General features: G+C 40.6%; 1 protein-coding gene across 6 annotated transcripts in view; it reads left to right on the plus strand.

Moving 5' to 3' along the window:
• The window catches only part of KALRN (kalirin RhoGEF kinase), a 777,539-nt gene that overhangs the window by 481,718 nt on the left and 272,717 nt on the right, over window positions 1-23,104 (plus strand). For all 6 annotated transcript variants that reach the window (XM_038421355.2, XM_038421356.2, XM_038421358.2 and 3 more), the window contains exons 12-13: window positions 12,242-12,411; window positions 15,228-15,402. In XM_038421355.2, the coding sequence (XP_038277283.1) occupies window positions 12,242-12,411; window positions 15,228-15,402 (345 nt within the window). The remainder of the gene's footprint in view (window positions 1-12,241; window positions 12,412-15,227; window positions 15,403-23,104) is intronic.

A 23,104-nucleotide genomic window follows, 5' to 3' on the forward strand; every position in this document is an offset into this window, starting at 1 on the left:
GAGGAGTTGCTATCTGTACCATTTAAAGTGTGTACACACACACACACACACACACACACACACACACACAGAGAATGCTATGGTTATGAAATTAAATTCACTGTGCTTCAGGCAAGTGCCATAATTAGGGGATCTAGATCTTTTAGGTCTTTAATTTTAACAGAGGTTGGCTTTCATATTGTGGTAGAGACCTTGGGAATCTTTAAATTAAATCCTGGCTTATTTATGGTCTCCTGCTGTGGATTCTAACAAACAGAACAGATGATGACAATGAATCAAAGTTAATCACAGAGCAAACATGACTGTTTCTGGGACACTGTTTAATTTTGTTGTTCATCTTAAATTGACCCACTTCACAGTTTATTTTTCTATATTTTATAATATATTGCTTAAATTTAACTTTACTATTGTCATGTTGAAGAATATGCCCATCAAATTCATAGATATTAAGGTCAGAAGGGACAATTATGATCATCTAGTCTGACCTCCTGCACAATGCAGGCCACAGAATCTCACCCACCTACTCCTGCAAAAAACCTCTCACCTATGTCTGAGCTATTGAAGTCCTCAAATCGTAGTTTAAAGGAGCAGAGAATCCTCCAGCAAGTGACCCATGCCCCCATACTACAGAGGAAGGCGAAAAACCTCCAGGGCCTCTTCCAATCTGCCCTGGAGGAAAATTCCTTCCCGACCCCAAATATGGCGATCAGCTAAACCCTGAGCATATGGGCAAGATTCACCAGCCAGATACCCAGGAAAGAATTCTCTGTAGTAACTCAGATCCCACCCCATCTCACATCCCATCACAGGCCATGGGCCTATTTACCACGAATATTTAAAGATCAATTAATGGCCAAAATCATGTTATCCCATCATACCAGCTCCTCCATAAACTTATCGAGTTTAATCTTAAAGCTAGATAGGTCTTTTGCCCCCACTGCTTCCCTTGGAAGGCTATTCCAAAACTTTACTCCTCTGATGGTTGTTAGACCTTTGTCTAATTTCAAGTCTAAACTTCACGATGATCAGTTTATATCCATTTGTTCTTGTGTCCACATTGGTACTGAGCTTAAATAATTTCTCTCCCTCTCCAGTATTTATCCCTCTGACATATTTATAGAGAGCAATCATATCTCCCCTCAACCTTCTTTTAGTTAGGCTAAACAAGCCAAGCTCCTTGAATCTCCTTTCATAAGGCAGGTTTTCCATTCCTCGGATCATCCTAGTAGCCCTTCTTTGTACCTGTTCCAGTTTGAATTCATCCTTCTTAAACATGGGAGACCAGAACTGCACACAGTATTCCAGGTGAGGTCTCACCAGTACCTTGTATAATGGTACTAAAACCTCCTTATCTCTACTGGAAATACCTCGCCTGATGCATCCCAAGACCATATTAGCTTGAGTGCTGTGATGTTCAGGATAATCAACGAAATGACTCCCTTAACTGACAACTTTTAAGATCTCTGGGAAGGTCCGCCCTTTTGAAGACACACAGCTGCTCATCAATATACCCAAGAAGCCTCATCAAATTTTTGGTCCACTGGCCTGTTTGGCATTTTAACCCCCTCCCACCTCAATTCACTATACAGATAAATTTTAAAAAATAATTGAAACACAAACAAAGCATGACCAAACAAAGAATGGCCAAAATTAGCTTTTTATACATAAACATTTCACTGTTTCAATATCTTATATCTTGGGACGTTTCAGGGGTAGAATCAAGTGCTGCATGTCTTGTTGAAAAGTTGTGAATTTTCCTTTTCAAATGGTATAAAACTCCCAGCTCAGATTTTCAAGGCTGCCTATGAGATTTGACTTTCAAATATCAGCCCTCTCTGCAGGGTTGTGAAATATCAGACCTTTCACATAAACCCCTGGTCCAGTACTGAATATTATGGGCGTAGGGTCAGTGAAATTTTTGAGGGGGGATTTTGTGAGAGGAAGACTCTCCATTTGAGAGGGGAAAGGAAAGACCTTTGTGACAGGTTGAGTTTTAAAAAATGGCAGTTGTGTAAAGGTGCTCGCATGTTTGGAATCTTAGAAGTAGTCCTTGTAAAATGGATTAGTGGGCAGAGAGCAGGTGAAGTTGTCAAAGGTGCAGAGTAAATACATTTATCACATGGATATCACTCCCATAGATGCATACACACATATAAAATGAAAAAAAAAACCCCACACACATGCATTAACATTGTTAGAACAAGAGAAATGTCTTCAAATACATTTCTACAGAGCCTAGGACAATGAGATAGCATTAGTTTTTGCATATAGTTTCATGTGAGCTAAATGCATAAGAGATCAGCTTATGACATCATCAGCTGATTATCATGAACCATCACTCATGGGGACAAATCCTGCCCTTAGGTATGCACTTGCTACTCCCACTGACTTCAGAATTTGGCCCATGATTTTGACAGAAGCGTAAGTGCTCACCAGTCCTTTGTGCTGGTAGGTCCCTTACAGGTTTAAACCTGTCACATACCTTAGCAGTGTTAGCAAAGCTCTGAAGCTGTGGAAGCAGGAGAGCAGGGTCATCAAGGACTGTGCTGAGGTCCAATTCATTTATTGTCTAGAAATAAGATTATTTTACAAAGGATTAAGGAGCTGGGAAGGGAGAGCTGTGGTATCCTGGCAGCACATCCTACACTCAGTCAGAAGAGTCTGAGTCTGAAATACAGCCAGACCCCTATTGAATAAAAATTCTGCCATCTGTGATCTCTTAAAAAAAAATCAACTAGAGCCAAATGATTGTAAACAGAAACATATGGGCCAAATTTCAATAAATCTAGCATGTAGAAAGCCACGTAAAAGGAAAATAACTTGTCTGTTCATCTGTCATGAACTTGCCAAGGGATTCCTATGTTACATGACACATTCTCAATATACACTGCATAGTCCTCCTTTTCCTTTCAGTCATCTCTTGTTTGTTGTTTTGTTTTGTTTTGTTTTTTTCTCTGCTTTGACCATGTTCACTATTAACTTTAGACAGGTTTCAGAGTAGCAGCCATGTTAGTCTGTATTTGCAAAAAGAAAAGGAGTACTTGTGGCACCTTAGAGACTAACAAATTTATTTGAGCATAAACATTCGTGAGCTACAGCTCACTTCATCGGATGCATTCAGTGGAAAATTCAGTGGGGTGATTTATATACATAGAGAACATGAAACAATGGGTGTTACCATACACACTGTAAGGAGAGTGATCACTTAATGTGAGCTATTACCAGCAGGAGAGACGGGCGGGGGGGGGGGACCTTTTGTAGTGATAATCAGACAAGAATGTCTGAGGAACAGTGGGAGGTGGGGGAGGGCTTTGTTGCAAGGAGTGAAGTGAAGAAACAGATTGACAGAGCCAGAAGAGTACCCAGAAGTCACCTACTACAGGACAGGCCCAAAAAAGAAAATAACAGATGGCCACTAGCCATCACCTTCAGCCCCCAACTAAAACCTCTCCAACGCATCATCAAGGATCTACAACCTATCCTGAAGGACGACCCATCACTCTCACAGATCTTGGGAGACAGGCCAGTCCTTGCTTACAGACAGGCCCCCAATCTGAAGCAAATACTCACCAGCAACCACATACCACACAACAGAACCACTAACCCAGGAACCTATCCTTGCAACAAAGCCCGTTGCCAACTCTGTCTACATATCTATTCAGGGGACACCATCATAGGGCCTAATCACATCAGCCACACTATCAGAGGCTCGTTCACCTGCGCATCTACCAATGTGATATATGCCATCATGTGCCAGCAATGCCCCTCCGCCATGTACATTGGTCAAACTGGACAGTCTCTACGTAAAAGAATAAATGGACACAAATCAGACGTCAAGAATTATAACATTCAAAAACCAGTTGGAGAACACTTCAATCTCTCCGGTCACTCGATTACAGACCTAAGAGTGGCTATCCTTCAACAAAAAAACTTCAAAAACAGAGTCCAACGAGAGACTGCTGAATTGGAATTAATTTGCAAACTGGATACAATTAACTTAGGCTTGAATAGAGACTGGGAGTGGATGAGTCATTACACAAAGTAAAACTATTTTCCCATGTTTATTCCCCCCTGCCCGTCCCCCACTGTTCCTCAGAATTCTTGTCAACTGCTGGAAATGGCCCACCTTGATTATCACTACAAAAGGTTCTTCTCCCCCCGCCCCGCTTTCCTGCTGGTAATAGCTCACCTTAAGTGATCACTCTTTTTACAGTGTGTATGGTAATACCCATTGTTTCATGTTCTCTATGTATATAAATCTCCCCACTGTATTTTCCACTGAATGCATCCGATGAAGTGAGCTGTAGCTCACGAAAGTTTATGCTCAAATAAATTTGTTAGCCTCTAAGGTGCCACAAGTACTCCTTTTCTTTCTATTAACTTTAGAGACTCATTGCATCTACAATCCCACCTCTCATTTGGCATGCCTGCTGTTAATTAACCCTTCATATGCCATGCAAAAAGTGCTTTTTAACGCAGTCATTGATGAGTCAGCAAATTATACAGAAACTCCTCTTTTTAATGAATATAAATAGTACATTCTGTTGGTACCCTCAAAGTAAGGAGGACAGAACTTTTCCCAGTTCTTCTGAACAAAGAATTTAGGACATACTAGGAACAAAGAATGTAGGCAATACTAACAGAATAGGGACTTTATCCTGGGAAGAAGAGACTCTGAAGACAATTTGGGGGTGGGGTGGGGTTGTGATTCTGGGATACATAAACAGGTGAATCTCAACTAGGAGTAGAGAGGTTGTTTTACCTCTGTATTTGACTGCTACTTGAAATCTGTGTCCAGTTCTGGTTCCCACAATTCAAGTAGGATGTTGATAAATTGGGGAGAATTCAGAGAAGAGCCACAAGAATGATTAAAGGATGCCATATTGTGATAGACACAAAGAGCTCAATCTATTTAACTTTACAAAGAAAAGGTTTTGGGGTGACTTGATTACAGTCTATAAGTATCTACATGGGGAACACATATTTAATAATGGATTCCTCAATCTAGCAGAGAAAGGTATAACATGATCCAATGGCTGGAAGTTGATGCTAAACAAATTTAGACTGGAAATACATTGTACATTTTGAGAGTGAGGATAATTAACCACTGAAACAATTTATCAAGGGTCGTGGTGGATTCTCCATCACTGACCATTTTTGAATCAAGATTGGATGTTTTTCTGAAAGACCTGCTCCAGGAATTATTTTTGGAGATGTTCTCTGTCCTGTGTTCTACAGGAGATCAGACCAGATGGTCACAATGATCCCTTTTGACCTTGGAATCTATGAATCTGTGACTGAGCATACAGCTCTATCTGTAGTATGCACAGTCAGTAGTATGCGTTGTCAACACCTGTGACAGTTTCTGTATTCAATAGTCTTCATTAAAGCCATACTGGCAATCTCCTGTAATTCATCCCGTCACTCAAAAACATGTTCTAGTCCCCTGTAAATGCATGTGCCTGATAAGAGTCTATAAAACTAGTTTAAAGTGGCTAATATTAACATGATAGTTTGAGAAGATGATGACTTCAGAAAGAGGCTTTGGTTACAGAAAGGCAAAAACACTTTGTTTAATCCTTCAAAAGTTTTCACAAAGTGATTCAGACTTGTCACAAGTGACTTATTTATGGAATTCCTAGTCAGGGGGTAGGGTGGGGGAGAGGCATACAAAGGTATTGAAGCTGCAGATCAGGGTAAATTTGTATATATGTTTAGCAAATGATAATTCAGGCCACAGGGAAATGTGTAGAAGAAGAGGGATATCTAGATCCCCTGTTGGAGAAGTTATGGAGGAACGTGATGAGCCAGAGAACAGTTTTGAATGGGAATTTCATGGCTCCCCCTCCCATCAGTATAGATCACTGAATGTTCAGTGCGTGGTCTTGCAGCTGTTAGGAGCTCCTCCTGTGCCAGATTCTACTTTGTTTCACTGGTGTAAATCTGGGGTAACTCCACTGACTTCAGTTGAATTTCTCCTGATTTACACCAGTATAACTGAGTGTTGAATTTTTTCTTCTCTTTGCAGTGTCTCAGTTAATTGTCTTCAGAGTCATAATTACAGACAACTTAAATTAAAAATAAAAACTGCTAAAAGGAGACCATGTTTTTGCAATTCATGCTGATAGCAGAGAACTAAAGAGCATGAACATTGGACTCCTCGATAAAGCCACCTTCATCTGATGCGGTGGTTAGGCCCTGAATGTTTATATATGTCCTTGGGGAGCTACATGCTTGATGCAAATGTAGCTGCCATTGGCACGTTTGCCTCAAGAGGAGATTATACTGTGCTGTATCAGTGTGGTCCATGCAGAACTTGGAAAAAACATCAGATGTTTAGGCTTTGCAAATCCTTTTGCCATGGGTGAGGATACTAATTAAAAAAGCTACACATACAGAAGCACCAGATGCAGCCTAACCAAGAATGAATATCAAGAAACTGGCAAGGGAATGAAAAAGCAAGAAAGAGGTTAAGAAGGGATCAGATCCTTTCTTCACAAACTGTTCCCTTCTTTCCTTGTGTTCTTTCTTCACAAGCACTTTGTTGATGACATCTGGTCATGTTATATCTTGCTGCAGGATGTCTTATTATCATCAGCGTTATCACCATGGAAGTTGCACATTCGTCAGCAGCATTGGGTCACACCCTTGTCACATGATGTTCAACTGATGTCACTTTAGTATGGACATTTCATCATGTGATATTTCATTTGTGATATCTGGTCATTAGGGTTGCCAACTTTCTAATCGCACAAAACTGAAGACCCCAAGGCCCCACCCCTACCCACCCCTTCTCCAAAGCCCTGCCCCCGCTCGCTCCATCCCCCCTCTCTCCATCGCTCACTCTCCCCAACCCTCACTCACTTTCACCAGGCTGGGGCAGGTGGTTGGGGTGTGGGAGGGTTGAGGACTCCAGCTGGGGGTTCAGGCTCTGGGGTTGGACCGGGGATGAGAGGTTTGGGGTGTGGGAGAGGGCTCTGGGCTGGGCCAGGGAGTTGGGGTGTGGGGAGGATATGGGATCTGGGCTGGGGGTGTGGGCTCTGGGTGGGGCCAGAAATGAGGGGTTTGGGGTGCAGGAGAGGGCTCCAGGCTGGGGCTGAGGGGTTCGGAGTGTGGGAGGGGGTGTGGGCTCCAGCTGGGGATGTGGGCTCTGGGGTGTGGCCAGGGTTGAGGTGTGAAGGAGGGCACTCTGGACTGGGATAGGGGGTTAGGATGCGGGGGAGGTGAGGGCTCTGGCTGATGGGGGGTGGGTTCTGGGGGGCAGGGATGAGGGGTTTGGGGTGCAGGATAGGGCTCAGGGCTGGGACAGGGTTTTGGGGAGGTGCAGGGTGCAGGTTCTGGGAGGGAGTTTGGGTGCAGTTGGGGACTCTGGGTTGCGGAAGGGGACTGGGATGCAGGCTCCCAGCAGTGCTTACCGCAGCTCCCAGGAAGCAGCCGCCAGGTCCCTGCAGCCCCTAGGCGCATGGGCGGCCAGGGAGGCTCTGCGCACTGCCCTTGTGCCTGCAGGCGCCACCCCTGCAGCTCTCATTGATCACGGTTCCTGGCCACTGAGAGCTACAAAGCCGGCACTGGGGCAGGGGCATGCATGGAGTCTCCATGGCCTCCCATCCACCTAGGGGTTGCAGGGACCTGGCGGCTGCTTTTGGAAGCTGCGTGGAGCCAGGGCAGGCAGGGGGCCTGCCTTAGCCCCTTTCCTCAGCTGCACTGCCAACCGGACTTTTAATGGCCCAGTAAGCAGTGCTGACCAGAGCCACCAAGGTCCCTTATTGACCAGGCATTCCGGTCGAAAACCAGATGCCTGGCTACCCTACTGGTCATGTCATATCTTATCAATCAATATATTGTTTAGTATGTTTCCACTGATATTTCTGTGTTCCATTATTACATGAAAGACATAGGACCTTTGTGGCATATGAAAATGGTGTGGAAATACCCCAAGGAAACATAACAATAACTTACATTTAGACAGCATTTTACATATTCAAAGTGCTTTATAAACATGATCTAATTAATTCTCACAAATACCCTGTAAAGTGTTATTTCCCCTTTTTCAGTGTGTAAGTGAGAGAACCCGTGTGGTTACTTTATTTCCCTTTTAATACTGTTTGCTCTAGTTGTTCTGATAATATTAACCTACTGAGCTACCATGAACATACTTTCTGGGCACACTGTGTAAACAAATGTATCATACCTTATATTGTAAATAGTAGTTTGTGTACTTCCTGAAATTGTATAAATTGTCTGTTTTCTTTTTTATTCCCATTTTTAATTTTTAATTTTAATAGTCCAACTGTAAAAATCTCAATAGTTATTTACCCACTCCTTATCTTGCTTTCTACTAGTATCATTGCTAAATACTTTTAAATAGTATTTTGGGGGATTGAAACTCAATAGCATTTTGAAATAGCAGCATTCAAAGCTGGTGTAGCATCGGGTGCTTAATAGTTATTCTACACTCTCAGACAAAGTTTTCTTAATCATCTTTTCGGATTTCAGATTTTTGATTAATGTGGTCCCTTGCTCTAAGTCAAAGGCAATAATTTCTAGGTAACAAACACAGGTGTCCTTCAAACCTCCAGTAAGTGCTCTCATTAAGTACTTGAGTAAACTGACGGAGGTGCATCAGATGAAAAAGCTGAAAGTAAAGAGCTGTCTTGTTCTTCCATCAAGTGAAGCTGCGTGTGTATTATAGGTGAGAGGAACAGAGCGAATGTTGCTACAATACAGAAGAAAAGTGACAGATGGTCCAAAATAGGGCCTTGGTTTTCTTCCATAAAGCAACAGTCTAGTGATCAGAGAATTAAATCTTTTTTTCTTATTTGAAACTATAATTGCCTTAATTTACAAAAAAAACCCTTATCTATATACAGCTTGTTCATGGACCAGAAGGGCTAAATATTTATCTCAATCTTTCTTGCAGTTGCAGTTTGCAACTACAAAATTTTCACTTGAATGTATTTTGCGCCTGTAAAATTTGTGGATGGATATTTTTTGCAGGTGCATATCAGGTTATTAACCATTAAAGATAATGATTAATATTTGCATCCATGATTTATTGCAGCAGACCATAATTCAGTAAATGTGAATAAGCAAGTGTACAAAAATACCTCTATATTATTGCTTCATCTAGGTTTTCCAGATTTTTCTATTGTCTTTGTTTTTATGAGCTGCGAAGCAAGGTGTTGTAGAGACTGCGTTCTTTTTTTGAGCTATGCAGATTGTTGGCACTTATAATAAAAATGGTAATTACATTTGGAAAATATGTGACTGCAAATTTTACTAATGCTAAACATTCAGGAGGAAAACTTGCTTCCTACAAATGTATGCCAGAAACTTTATTACAACACATAAATCGTTTCAATGAAAAACTGAATCTGTACTCCACCTAAAGTGAACTGGCTGCCCAGGAGTAAGCTGCAGCATACATTACACTACTAGGGAAGCCTATGGGACACGTACCATATGTCTGATGACTTATTCTTTTCTGTCTGGTTATCCACTGAAAAATGATCTGAATCAAAAACTAATGATTTAGAGATAAAAAAGTTGCCTTGGTTTTTAGAATCAGTTGTGGAATGGACTGATTTTTAAGAGAAGCTGAGCACTTTCCACTCCCACTGACGTCTGTGGATATAGAGAATGCTCTGCACCTCTGAAAATCATTTAGTGACCCACTGGTATGAACAATGGCTCATGCAGATTTTTTAATGCAGTTTGATGGCAGTTTGTTTAATTTGTGCAGCTCATTTGTTTTTGAATTTCCTTAGTAAAAGCTTCTGTGGTACAAATGGTGTTTACCAAGTGAAATTTTCTGTTGATTGCCACATTCAATTTCCATTTTTTTAGTGGAAACAGATGAAATTTGAGCCTCACAATTATTATGAACTGAGAATAACAACTCTTAAATCGTTGATAAGAAATAGCACTGCTCACTAATACTCTGCACATTGCAACATAAAAGTATGACTTGAGGTGCAAAATAGCAACCTTTGACATGATTTAGTGATCATTCCCCATCACACCATGGGCCCTTCACTTGTTAGAACAGAAAGCATGGAAAAGAATTATTGAATCCAGGGAAGGGCTACAGTGAAATGCATTATAAACTCTGGTTTCAGAGTAGCAGCCGTGTTAGTCTGTATTCGCAAAAAAGAAAAGGAGTACTTGTGGCACCTTAGAGACTAACAAATTTATTTGAGCATAAGCTTTCGTGAGCTACAGCTCACTTCATCGAAAGCTTATGCTCAAATAAATTTGTTAGTCTCTAAGGTGCCACAAGTACTCCTTTTCTTTTTCATTATAAACTCTCTCTCTGATAGGGTTTGTATGCCAAATGGGTTTTTTAAATCAATTTAGTAGTTGCGTCAGAATTAAAAATCAATCCCCCCAAAACACAAAATGTTTTACTGCATTGTATCAAGCCAAAATAAAGAGTGTGGCTTCTTGGTCTCACTTAACAACCAGCTTCACCTCCGAGTGATGCTGTAGTGGATTTCATTTTATTACTTTTGCTGCTCTCATAAATGAAGGACCTTGTAGTGAATTATACTAATTGGAATTACTAGTAGTACAACACCTGGGAGGTGTGAAATAAAGATAAACTTGAGTCAGATTCCTTTTGCAAGTTGTTTCTGAAATATCTTCTTAATCTTATTAATACTGACTGATCCTTTGTATTAGGATTTCCCAGGGATTGGTGGAGTCTAAAGATTTAAACCCTTTTAGTCAAGGATAACCTAAACTCTGTTAGCTTTTGTTACGCAAATCGTCATAATCAAAGGTCATCCTCTGGAAAGATCTGACATTTATGAGTTCAGGTATTCAGATGCTGTCTCAAGCAAATGTAGACATTATGGAAATGCTTTCCTAAGTGACTTACCCATGGTTACACAAATAGTCAGTAACCGAGTTAGGAATAGAACACAGGAAGCCTGATTTCCATAACGAATCAATAGGTTTATGGTCCATTGGGCCTCATTCTGAAGAGTAACATAACTTTACCAACTTCACTGACTCTCCCGCATAGTTGTCTATCTTTCCTTGATGTGTACCCCTAACTCTCTTTGAGGAGAATCACTTTATAGCTGCATGAAAAAGCAGACAAAATACAGTTCCACTGTTGCCCAGTGTACTAGCTCTATCCTTTTTAGAATTCCCACAATTGGAATGGCAACACTTTCCAATACAGTGACTTGTCCTGTCACCTTGCACAACAGAGAATGGGTTAATGGGATACATCAAGTGGAAAATATTCTTTCATAGAGCCATGAGGATTTGCTGGCAGGTCGCCAGCTCAGTTGGTGCAATTTTACACTCCTCTACAAGGCAAGCTTAATGGGGAAACCTCAGTGCTTTATAAGGGGCTTTGTAACTATCTAGGAGCTTGAGCTTGTCTGCTATTCAGATTTCAGTGAGTGAACAGCTGGCTGGAAATTCTAATCTAAACACTTAGTAAAATGATGTTTTTAACTAATAGTCAGGACCATTTAAAACGAATGGATCAGCATAGAATTGATTGGGGTCACTGCTGTCCGGTAGAAACAAAGACACCTTTTTATTATGTCTGGATTTCATCTAGATCCTAAAGTCACAATCTCAGATGCAGAGGGCACATTGCAAAAATACTGTATGAAAAGCATAGTTGACTGGGCACAACTGATTATCAATCAATATCACACACTTGATATATTTTCATAGGGCCTGATCCTGCAAGATGCTGAACACATTCAACTCCCAAGTGAAGTCAGTGGGAGCTGAGGACACGAAAGCTTATGCTCAAATAAATTTGTTAGTTTCTAAGGTGCCACAAGTACTCATTTTCTTTTTGCAGGTACAGACTAACATGGCTGCTACTCTGAAACTCAGCTCCTGATAGGATTGTGTCAATTTAAGGGGTTATAATTTATTTGTTGTATGTAGAGTTCATTGCAGCAGTACGTTAGTTTAAGGTTATAGTGATATATAATAGACCGAGATGCCAATTAAATTGAGAAATACAGTGCTTAATATTCTGATATGTGCATTTTACTTTGATGTTTAAAATTAAATTCCATCTACCAGAATCCAGAACTCAATTCAGCTTTTTGATTTTGAAACCATAAATTTAGGTATCATTTAGCATCTGAAATGATTTGTGTGTAGAGTCTTGATTAATGCTTTCTAAAATGGGATTAAATGATAAAAGGGTTAAATCTCAACCTCTGTCTCTTTCTGATTTGTATTTCTTTCCCCTCCTTCACAGCTGTGGACATGGATGGAAGATCTGCAGAAGGAGCTCTTAGAGGATGTCTGTGCTGACTCAGTGGATGCGGTTCAGGAGCTTATCAAGCAGTTCCAGCAGCAGCAAACAGCCACCCTGGATGCTACCCTCAATGTCATTAAAGAAGGTGAAGATCTAATCCAACAGCTCAGGTATGTTTCCTATCTCAGGAGAGATCTCAAGAAATCTGGTGAAGCATTGTGCATTAGGTACAAGTTAATAGGGGAAATGTAACTTACAATTTAACAGGAGGATTTATTCACTACCTTTTATATTTATGATGATTCAGGCTCTTATAATATTTTATTGAAACTGCAAGGACTGATTTGTAGAGACTAAGAAGAATAGTCTATGAATCAGCATGTATTGCTGTATCTAATGGATTGGTAGATATATAGAATAAATGTTTTGCAGGTGAATATTTTTTAGTGAATATTTACGGAAGATTGTTAAATGGTTGTGAGCTGAGGCCCAGTGAGTTACGTGATTACTCTTGCTGTATGGAAGCTGTATGCCTGTAAATAAAACCTGTATAGTTGAATAACAGGCCACAGTATTTTATTGTGTGCAGTACATATAGTTTATTCATGCTGTCAGACTGTTCTTGTATTGGTATTTTTATTATAAATTAAAGCTGCTCCTTTTACCCAATTTAGAATGTGCTAGTTGACTGACTTTAAGAAATGTTTCTGTCCTCTCAGTAAATATGAGTTTCTTAAACTTTGTTCCTATCCAGTGTGAATTTATCTTATCAAGAAATTCCACCCCAAAGGTCAAGTTCTGCTCTCATTTACACTGGGTTTTACCCCAGTTTAACTTTGACTTCAGTGTTTTACTGATTTTTCCTGGTGTGACTGAGATTAGAATCAAGCCCTATATTTTTGTATTGTGAAAGTTATGCTAGTATGGAGAATCTTCCAATAACTGCCAGGAATGTAACCAAATGATCATCAATAAAATAGAAGAAGTAACTTGTTTAACGGGAATTGACTAAATAAGATTTTTGGCAGTCACAGTAGTACTCTTCTTGAGTCTTCCATACAGAGTCTATAGATACAAACTACCTCTCTTCCTTCCTCCATGTGCAGCTATGTAGATTCTACCACAAGAACTTCTGCTATATATAATGTGATTATATAGAGCTTGATTGTGATTCAGCTTTTGCAGCTACATGGGGGGAAATGGGGTGTAAATGTCTCTGCCTCACTGTACAACTGCACAAGGCCTACCTGGATCACAGGTAAGCCTTTTGAGTGCAGGAGGGAAGAACGGGGATTCCTTGCTTGATATTTCTTGCTGTAAGCTGATGGGTAAGGAAGGACAGAAGTAGGCAGAGTCTTGGTTCCATGGACTACAAGCTAGCTGGCCAGGAGTGTGGGGAAATGCTCTGTGTGGTAATAAGCTAACTCAGCATGCTTCCCCATGCAACTGTGCAAAACAGGAGCTCAAGTCACAGTTTCTTTTTGGAGCTCCTCCTGGGGTGGTGCAGCTACACCCCACGCATTATACAGGGCTAGGAGTAAACCCTTAATCATCTTCCAATATCATGGTTAGGTTGCAGTGCTTGCACAGGAGTGCCAGTTTACTGCTGCAGTCCCATGAATTGATGTTGCAACATGTTTTTTTCCTAAGACAGAATCACAGACTGATAGGGACTAGCAATGGAAAATGTCTGCTGGTTCATCCTATTACATTACCAGGGCAGGATTTTTCCTTACAGTGTATTTTATAGTGCTTCACACTGTCTTATTTTAAATGACTCAAGCAATGCAGCTGCTACAGTGTACTTTATGGGGAAAACAAAACATAACTTTCTTCTGTATTTTACTTGTTTTAACTTAAGCACCAAAACTTCGGCACTCAATTCTGTCTTCAGATCTGCCTACATGGCTCTCGCTGAAGTTAGGGGAAGCTACACTGGCATGTCTGAGGAGAGAATTTACCTTTAATGCCCTGAAAAGTTTATTTATCCACAGAACCCACAAAACAAACATATATTAAAGAATCCAAGCTAACTTTCAGATTCCAGATCCCTAGTGTTAAATGTGAGAGAGCCAGTAATGAGGAAACTGACAATAATGAAAATAGTTTCTGCCCTTTATTTATAACACACAACTGTCTTGGGGCCAGATTGTGGCATTAAGACAGACCCCTGCCATTAAGATGATGCAACCTGCTCCTCCTGACTGCTTGAGCTGGAGAGTAGGGGGTGGTGCTATGGCCCTTTCTCCTCTCTGCCCCCTTTGGGATGATGTGTGCTCTGGGGGTGCATAGCAGAAGCAGTTTCTGAACACTCCTGGGGACATGGACTGTACAGTGAGGGGAAGATTCCTTGCACCCTACCCATCACCCTGGGCACCTACATAAGGGCAAGTCACAATCTGTCTTTTAGTGTTTTAAAATACTTACAGTGTTGGAATTTTTCCCTGGTTATGTTGCATTCTGACCAATTAATCAAGGGGAATCAGAAGAATCCCAGTCTTGTTAGGCTAAAATATTGACAATTCCGACTCTCTTAATTCACTAGCAGCAATGCAAATGGTGGCATAATCTAACTTGTAAAGATCTACAGCATGTTAGTAGCAGCTTTGAGGATGATGCCTCTGAGACAGGCTGATTGTAGAAAGAAATGGGTCATTTGGACTAGAATTAAATGGGATTGCCAGTCAGATTCCTCAAGAGATCAGTTCAGATTTATATGCCATTCTGCTCCCCTCCAACTCCTTGTTAGTGTATCAGGGTCAAAATGTCACAACATGTGAAAGGATGTGCTCATTGTTTTGACTTTGTGTTGAGTTCAGAAAATACAGGATTTCAACAAGCAGAAGAAATGAGCGTTGCATACACCTTCCTCCAGCCCTTTGTGCTTCGGCTCGCTTCTCAGCTGCGCACAGAACTGAGAGTGTTTAATTCCTGCTCTTTTCTTGCGTTAATGCTGAGCTTTAACCATTCTCCTGCCTTGCCACAGGGATTCAGCGGTATCCAACAATAAGACTCCACACAATAGCTCCATCAGCCACATTGAATCTGTCCTTCAGCAGCTTGACGAGGCCCAGGTACAGATGGAAGAGCTCTTCCATGAGCGGAAAATTAAGCTAGACATCTTCCTTCAGCTCCGGATTTTTGAACAGTACACCATTGAGGTAAGAACTGTGTGGGTGACCTGCAAAAGGTAGCACTGTGGAGGTGGTGACTATGTCTCTGACTAATACTCTAACAGGATACACAGAGTTCTAGGGAATCACAGAAGACTTTGATTACACTGAGATGTCTGGTGGAACTAGGAGGTGAATAGAAATCAGTTGTTAACTTGGAAATTTAGAAACCAGTAATATGCCTTTGTGACATACTGATAAAATACAAGACATGTTTATGTCTACCCAGCTGACTGTATTCAGGGTGTCTGAATGCTTTGGTGACCAGTTTTATGGCATGCATCGTACAGTGGCTTACATATGCCCCTCATGTACATCTGTCTTTGCTAATCTAAAGTTCACGATTTTTTGCAGGAGAGATTTTTCTCTTTAGATGCATTTTATGGCTTTGAACCCCACGATGCAACAAAATATTAAGCATCAAATGAAGGGTTCTCTTAGAAATCCAGGTTGCAGGCATAACAGTTGTTTTACATAAAGGGGGGAAAGAGAAATACTGTACAAGAAGCCCTAAAGTGCTCATCATGTAATTTTATGTGCCTGGAAGTAGATTTAAAAAGAGGTCTTATATCTCTACCTTGTACTCTTTTTTTTAAATCAAATGCTATTATTGGAAAAACTGTTATGAGTGCATTAAATAAATGAAGTTTTCTTAGATTGAGTAATTTTAAAGAGATTTTTAATGAATCTGAATAAATATTTACCTGTAAATCAGTTGGAATGTATACTAAAGCATGGGATGTTAATTAATTTGTCTCTCATGTATGCTGGAACAGTGTTGTGTACATAGCCCATATGAGGTATCAACTTGCGACTGTGTCTTTCTTGTGGTGGTTCAGAGACACCTTTGGGAGTGAATAAATCTGTTAATGTGGCACTTTTTTTGAAGTGTTTTATGAGGATATATTCTCAGAGATGTTGCATGTAATTCAATAGGTGTTCTGATGGAATATATTGATAGTTAATGGAAACTTTAGAATGCTACATAACACTTCATAAGAGACAGTTTATTTTCAGTTAGGACAAGAAATAGTGTTACATTATAATAGATGGAAAAGCTGTGAATGCAGATTCCTAGATGGGAATTGATCTACAGCAATATGCAACAGATACAGTACAGACCCACATTTCTATATAATCATATTTTGTAGGGAAAGCTATTCTACAATTTTTGCTATAAATATTAATAGAACAGTCTTGTTAAAATAGTTCTTTGCATACCATTCACATACAAACACTTGGATATCCTAATACATACTCTTACACACATGGTATGTTTGAGCAAGAGCAGTGGTTGTCTTAAAAACTCAAACTTCTAGATACATACAGTAATCATGGTATCTTCATATGCATAGAATAGAAGATATTGCGGTACTGCAGAGTAGCAAATGCTGAGTATTTAATGTCTCCCACTCTTCATGAGCATGTGTGTACATGCATGTATATAAATGCACTTACTTTTTAGACTGAAATCAAAATAAATGCAAACTATATAGGTATGTCTGCATGCAGCATACACTGGATGTTTATAGTGGAGCTGTGTGAGCCTTTCATTAAAAACTCCAAATCACATGAAGCTTTTTGAGTTTCATTGCAGACCCCAAGCCTGGGTTATGTACACATCAGGAAGATTAGAGATGTTCTATGTGGCAGTATGGCTTCACCGTGCCTCCAACTTCAGCAAGTGACACAATCTAGCTTTGAGGGAAGATTTCAGAATATATTCCAGTTATAACTCTTTGCTCTTATGCAGTGCTTTTCAATTAAGGATCTCAAAGTGCTTTTCCAAGGTGGATAGGTATCTTTATCCCTGTTTTATAGATGGGGAAACTGGGGCACAGAGCGGTGACATGACTTGCCCAAGGTCATACAGCTGGTCATGCTCAGAACTGTGTGTAGAGTCCAGGTCCACCGTGTCTACTTTATCCCTGTGTGGGTATATGCTTCAATGCACACAGACACATCCAGTGGGCCCTGACTCAGCAAGGTGCTTGAAGTTCAACATGTACTTTGACCTTGCTGAATCAGGGCTGTAGTGACTAATAGGGGCTTGAAAGAAAATCAGTGATGTTACTTTGATTTACTATTGTTTATGTGTGATTTTCTATTGTTTATTATGAGAACACTAGAACTCACACTACAAGAGTCAGAGAGCATGTTTCTTATTTGCATCGGGAACCTGATAGGCAGATTCTTTTAGTTAGAGATCTCTTTCTTTAAATGAAATGTATAATTATGATACATAATTCATAACCAATGACAAAACAGAAAAAGTTTGTAGCCAGATCAATATAGGAACTTAAAATAAGTCTAGCTGCCAAGATTAGTCTTCAAGCAAGGAAAACAATTAAATTTATTGTTTACAATTTATTAAATGACAATAAAATTAAAAGCAACTTGAAATGTATGTTAAATGTCACCTTTATATTATACATCTTAAGCGATTGTTGAGTTGATTCAGCTGACAAAAGAATGATCTTTAAACAGATACTAGATTGCAGTCAGTTGTCTCAAAAGCATAATAAAGACTCCTGTGTGTCAATAGTGGAACCATTATCAGAATTAACAGAGCTATTTTATCCTATTTTTAATTGGGAAGCCAAAAAGATATTCCCATCATCATAATTAAGAAACCTGTAATGCTTTAGATCTTTTTTTATTCTATGCATGGCACAGAAGACAACAGAGGCTGGGAGACTAAGAGCAACAAATTATACCTTAAGCAAAATGTGTTTTTATTGATGGTGGTTGGCTTGAGATTTAGCTGGAAATTAGATATTTATATTTTTATTGTTTTTCATGATGGCCCAGGTTCTCAGGGGTGCATGTGTAAACTGAATAAGAAGCAGAGGCTATGCTGTGTAAATAAAGCATGCTGATACAATGGACACCACTGTGATTCTCAGATCAATAATTCCTTCTTCTGTGCTGGTTTAAGTCCCCTACTGTCCGTCCAGAGAGCAGAGCTACCTCTGTCATCACCTGCAATCACATCCCCGCCATGCTCTCATGCTGGAAAATACTGTCACCATTCTGACTGATTAAGCATGTCTTATCCTTTAAGATACGGGAATGAAGCCCTTCCCTATGGTGGAAAGCTGAAGTGGCTAACCATAAGTGAGAAAAGATGCATGGCAGAGGCACTTTGTGAACACATCCTGAAGTCTGGGTTGTGCTTTCAAAACCAAGGCATTTGATGGACATGCATAAGATTCCAATGGCTTTCCTAGAAACTGTCCTATAGCTTTTACTATGGGTAGATGCATCTGGCTCCCTCTTTTCAAGCTCCACGTTGCCTACTCTCCCTTCCACTCTACCAGTGTTCCCAGCCTTGTCCACATTTTTCTCGGCTTCTCACATCTTTGTGCCTTATTCCCCATTGTCCCCTATGCATAATACAAGCACCCAGAGCTCATTCACAAGGCCCCTACCCCGTCCACATTTAAATCCCTCTTAAAGTCCCTCTTCTGTTGTGCTGCTCACAGTGAGTAGTATTGATTTGTATGTTATTGTCTGTTGCCCCTCCGTGGCTTAATCTCTGTGTGTTTATCTGCCTAGTCTTAGGTTATGAGCTCTTTGGAGCAGAGACTGTCCCTGCCTTAAGTGTTTGGAAAATACCTAGCAGGTGGTGGGTGCTGCTGTAAATAAATAATAAAAATAAAATAACAATGAGGAAGTCAGAGCCATGGCTTTTTGAATTTCTTATTCCTTTTGTTAATATAATGCAATATTTAATTGATATAACTAATTCTAGCACTCTTATATGAGTCATTGCATATCATTTCTATAATTATATATAAGGGTTATATTAAATCTAAAAAGAAAATAGGATAAAAACACAGAAAAGCAGCAAAGATCAGAGTTAAAGCTAAAATTCCATTCTTAACTTAATCCATTGTTCTTTGTAGATAATCTACTAAAGTCACCCTCTCTTTAGAGTGCCTTGAAATAAATCTGCAAAATGGGCTAAGTTAAGAATGGCTTTTAAAAGTGATCTGGGAAGGATTTTTTGTTGCATTTGGTCTTGTGCCTTTTTCACTACTGGAAGATTTTGCCTGAATGGTTTTTTTAAATGTTTTCCCCCCCTTGCTTATTTCTTTTAACTTTTAGGGCTATCGGGAATACCTGGCTATGTGCGAGGTCCATCTGGAAGTCTCTGCAGATGTAGATTGTTAGTGCTCACACCTTGATGGAAATAGTGATGGGATTGAAATCTTTAACAGAAATGGCTTTCTCCAAAATGCTCATTAGGCCTTGAAGTTAAATAAGTGTTAATAGAAACAGCAAAAACCAAAGAGTTGAAAATAGTCTTACTGAAAATCCCTTCCAATCTAAGTGGCTCATCTTTCACCCTACTGTTGTGTCTCCTGGCAATTCTCCACTACAAGACTCTTTCCTTGGGATCTCCATCCACTGCTTGAAGCTGCTTCTCCATGGTGGAACCCAGAAGGGGTATCTGCTGAAGGGTCACCAATCCATTCCCGGGGCAAATGCCTTTTCTTACTGAACTGCCCCCATGGACATTATGAAGAGGATACAAGTTGCACCCCAACCCTCCTCCTGCCTGAAGAAATACCCTGTATTGTATTTGGTCAAACATCTCTACTTTTAGTTCCAAGCATCTGTCTGCTTACTGTTTTCCATATCCCTTGTTTGTCTAGCTCGCTTTTAAAGCTAAAAATGTGGAGGATAGTTTCAAAGATACAAATGGCAGCTAAGTGCCTAGCCACTTTGACTTTCAATGGGAGTCAGGTCCTAACTGCCATTTGTGCTTTTGAAAATCAAACCCCTTTTCTCTGGCTTCCTTAGATGGTGAAATCCACATTACAGGCCACTTTCTTTTGCAGTTCCTCTCGTAAACTTCCTCTGAGAATTGTCTTAAATGTCCACTCTGTAGATTTCCGTTGGAGTTGGAGCTTGTCTATAAACTTTCTCTCCTGCTCTGGTGCTTGTAATACAGATAGATCATCTTCAGAGTTAATAGTACTCCACAAACACTACCTGTACTTCCATTTATTTAGGTGCATTGGACCTTATCCATTCCGCAAGGAAATCTGCCATCTGTGTGTATTTTCTCTGCGACTTGTATCACTTCATTTTTTATTTGGAGAAGAGGTATTCTACCTAAAAGTGAACCCACTGGTGTTTCTGTTGGTGATGGCAAACCAGCTACATTCAGTTAGGAGCTCTTGTCTGCACTAGGGACTTCTGCTTCTTACTCAAGTCAAGGCAAATGTTTGGCATATGGATATTAATCCAAAGCCATGTAATGTGATTTGCTGTCTTTTCTCTCCTGCTTCAGTCCTAATATATTGGATGATCTTTAGATAGTGGATATTTGATCTGCTGTTTGACTAAGTATATCGATTCCAAATTGTGACTGGCAACTGGAAACAGGCATAACAGACTATTGAAAGCTTTCAGATACCACAGTGACAATGAATTCTGATTTATAACGGCCTCATTAATTACTCTTGGTCAATAGTCCTCCTTTTATTTAAGGGACCTACCCTATTTGGTGTCTGATATCCCACATTATTTATCAAATCAATGTAGATTTCAAGACAGGAAGGGACTATTATGATCATCTAGCCTGATCTCCTTCATAACACAGGCCAAAGAACTTCATCCAGTGGTTTCTGCATCCAGCCCAATAACCTGTGTTTGAACTAGAGCAGGGATCGGCAAGCCCAGCTGGTTTGTTTACCTGCCGCGTCCACAGATTCGGCCGATCGCAGCTCCCACTGGCCGTGGTTCGCTGCTCCAGGCCAATGAGGGCTGCAGGAAGTGGTGGTCAGCACATCCCTTGACCCGCACCGCTTCCCCCAGTCCTCATTTGCCTGGAACGGCAAACCGTGGCCAGTGGGAGCTGCGATCGGCTGAACCTGCGGACGCGGCAGGTAAACAAACCGTCCGGGCTAGCCGGGGGCTTACCCTGGCGGGCCGCAGGCCAAAGGTTGCCGATCCCTGAACTCGAGAATACAAAAGCAATATTTCTTCCCAGTTTTAAGCCAGGGATCTTTCACATGATGTGAACATAGTAACTGTTACATTAAAAGGACGTTATTGTCAGAAGGTCAGGCTGAAAGAGACAGAGAACCATTTGACCCTTGTTGAGAGACATTAGTGGAGGTGCTGAGTATTGAATTGAGGGGCTCACATGTATGAAGCATATGTTGTATCACTGAACTTTATCCCCAACTAATATCTATAAAATGTGCTTTGTCCTGAAATTTAAGCACCAGTCATGAAAAGGCTTATAGCTGTGATGGAAATGAATGACACTGTACTACAAATAAAGGGTTGTGAGGTGCTGTACCTCAGAAACATGCTCTGCCCTGGTCACACTGCCTATTTCCCTTCCACAATCATTTACCACTAAAAGCAGGAATAGTCTGAACAGGTGTGTGTGCATAGAGACCATCGCCAGGTCAGGGCTAGTACATACCTCTGACCACCCTACGGATCCCATAGGCCTTTCTCTGCAGGGAAGCTTCTCCAAGACTTTGCAGGTGGTCCTGTAAAGTAGCTGCCAGATTCTTCCCAGTGATTCTGCCGTCCACTTTCCTGGTGTGTGTCTGCAAATGCCACCCAGAATCCATTCTGTGCGAATGTTACAGTCGCATGCAGTTCATGTTCTTTTCTATTTCTGCCCTTGGAGATTCACAGCAGATGCTCACTGTGGACAGAAGGACAGAATTTGGTTCTTTAATCTTGTCTTATACTAGGAAAGGTCCATGGGTCACTAAAGTCTGCTATGTGCTGAATTTCGTTTTTCACCTTTACCATTTTGTTGGCTCTATTTTTCCTCCTATCAAATCTTGCAGCTTTGATTTCACTTCTTGGCTCTTCTGGCTTAACATGAATTTGGAAAGGAACAAAAGTCTTCTCTCAGGCAGTAACTCACTTTACTGTTATTTATAACTCACTTGAGTATCACTTTCCAAGTTTATAACATTAGCAGAGTCTTTCACGTGAATTAGCTGTCTGCTCAGAGATACAGGATTTTTATGCCTCTGTACAGATAGATCTGTATAGTTAACACTCAGATATGAGGATTCTTTGTTCAAAATCAGGTTCCAGAGATCTTGGCTCATAAAATATGAATTACATAATAGGCATCATAAGAAAGATTCCAGCTACTCCTACTTGTAGAGCTTTTATTTTTTCACATGCATCATATTGGATGTCCTTATGTTTTCACCTGGAAAACGAGGCTCCAAGCTGTCTTTTAGAGGTATGTTCAGTTTTTTATATGTTGGGATTCAGAATCCAAAGCATCAGAGCACAATCATTGCAATGACATCCTCCATATACCCACTATCACCCATCCAGTGTGGCATTTCTGCGTATTATCAAAAACAGGGGAATGTATTGTGATATCTTCAGAGCCACCCCACACTGAAGCCTGTCTTGCTGTCTGAGAGACAGGAACAGGGACCTTTCTGCAGGTGTAGGATTTATAAAAGTGACAGCTTCATTCTCCCTTCCTGCTCCTCCCATCCACATCAGTCTGCAGGCAACGTTCTGTTCTTAGGTGCACTAAATAGATGTCATTCTATGATCTGCTCTACTGATCTGCTCTGCACTCCTCTGGTGAGCTGAGTGCTGGAGCTGAGATCCGCTTGCTCTCCATTTCCACTGCCAAAACCCTGGGTCATGCCATGGTTCTGTCTCCCCTGGACTGCAC

The sequence above is a fragment of the Dermochelys coriacea genome, chromosome 11 (assembly GCF_009764565.3).
Source record: "Dermochelys coriacea isolate rDerCor1 chromosome 11, rDerCor1.pri.v4, whole genome shotgun sequence".
Taxonomy (NCBI): domain Eukaryota; kingdom Metazoa; phylum Chordata; order Testudines; family Dermochelyidae; genus Dermochelys; species Dermochelys coriacea.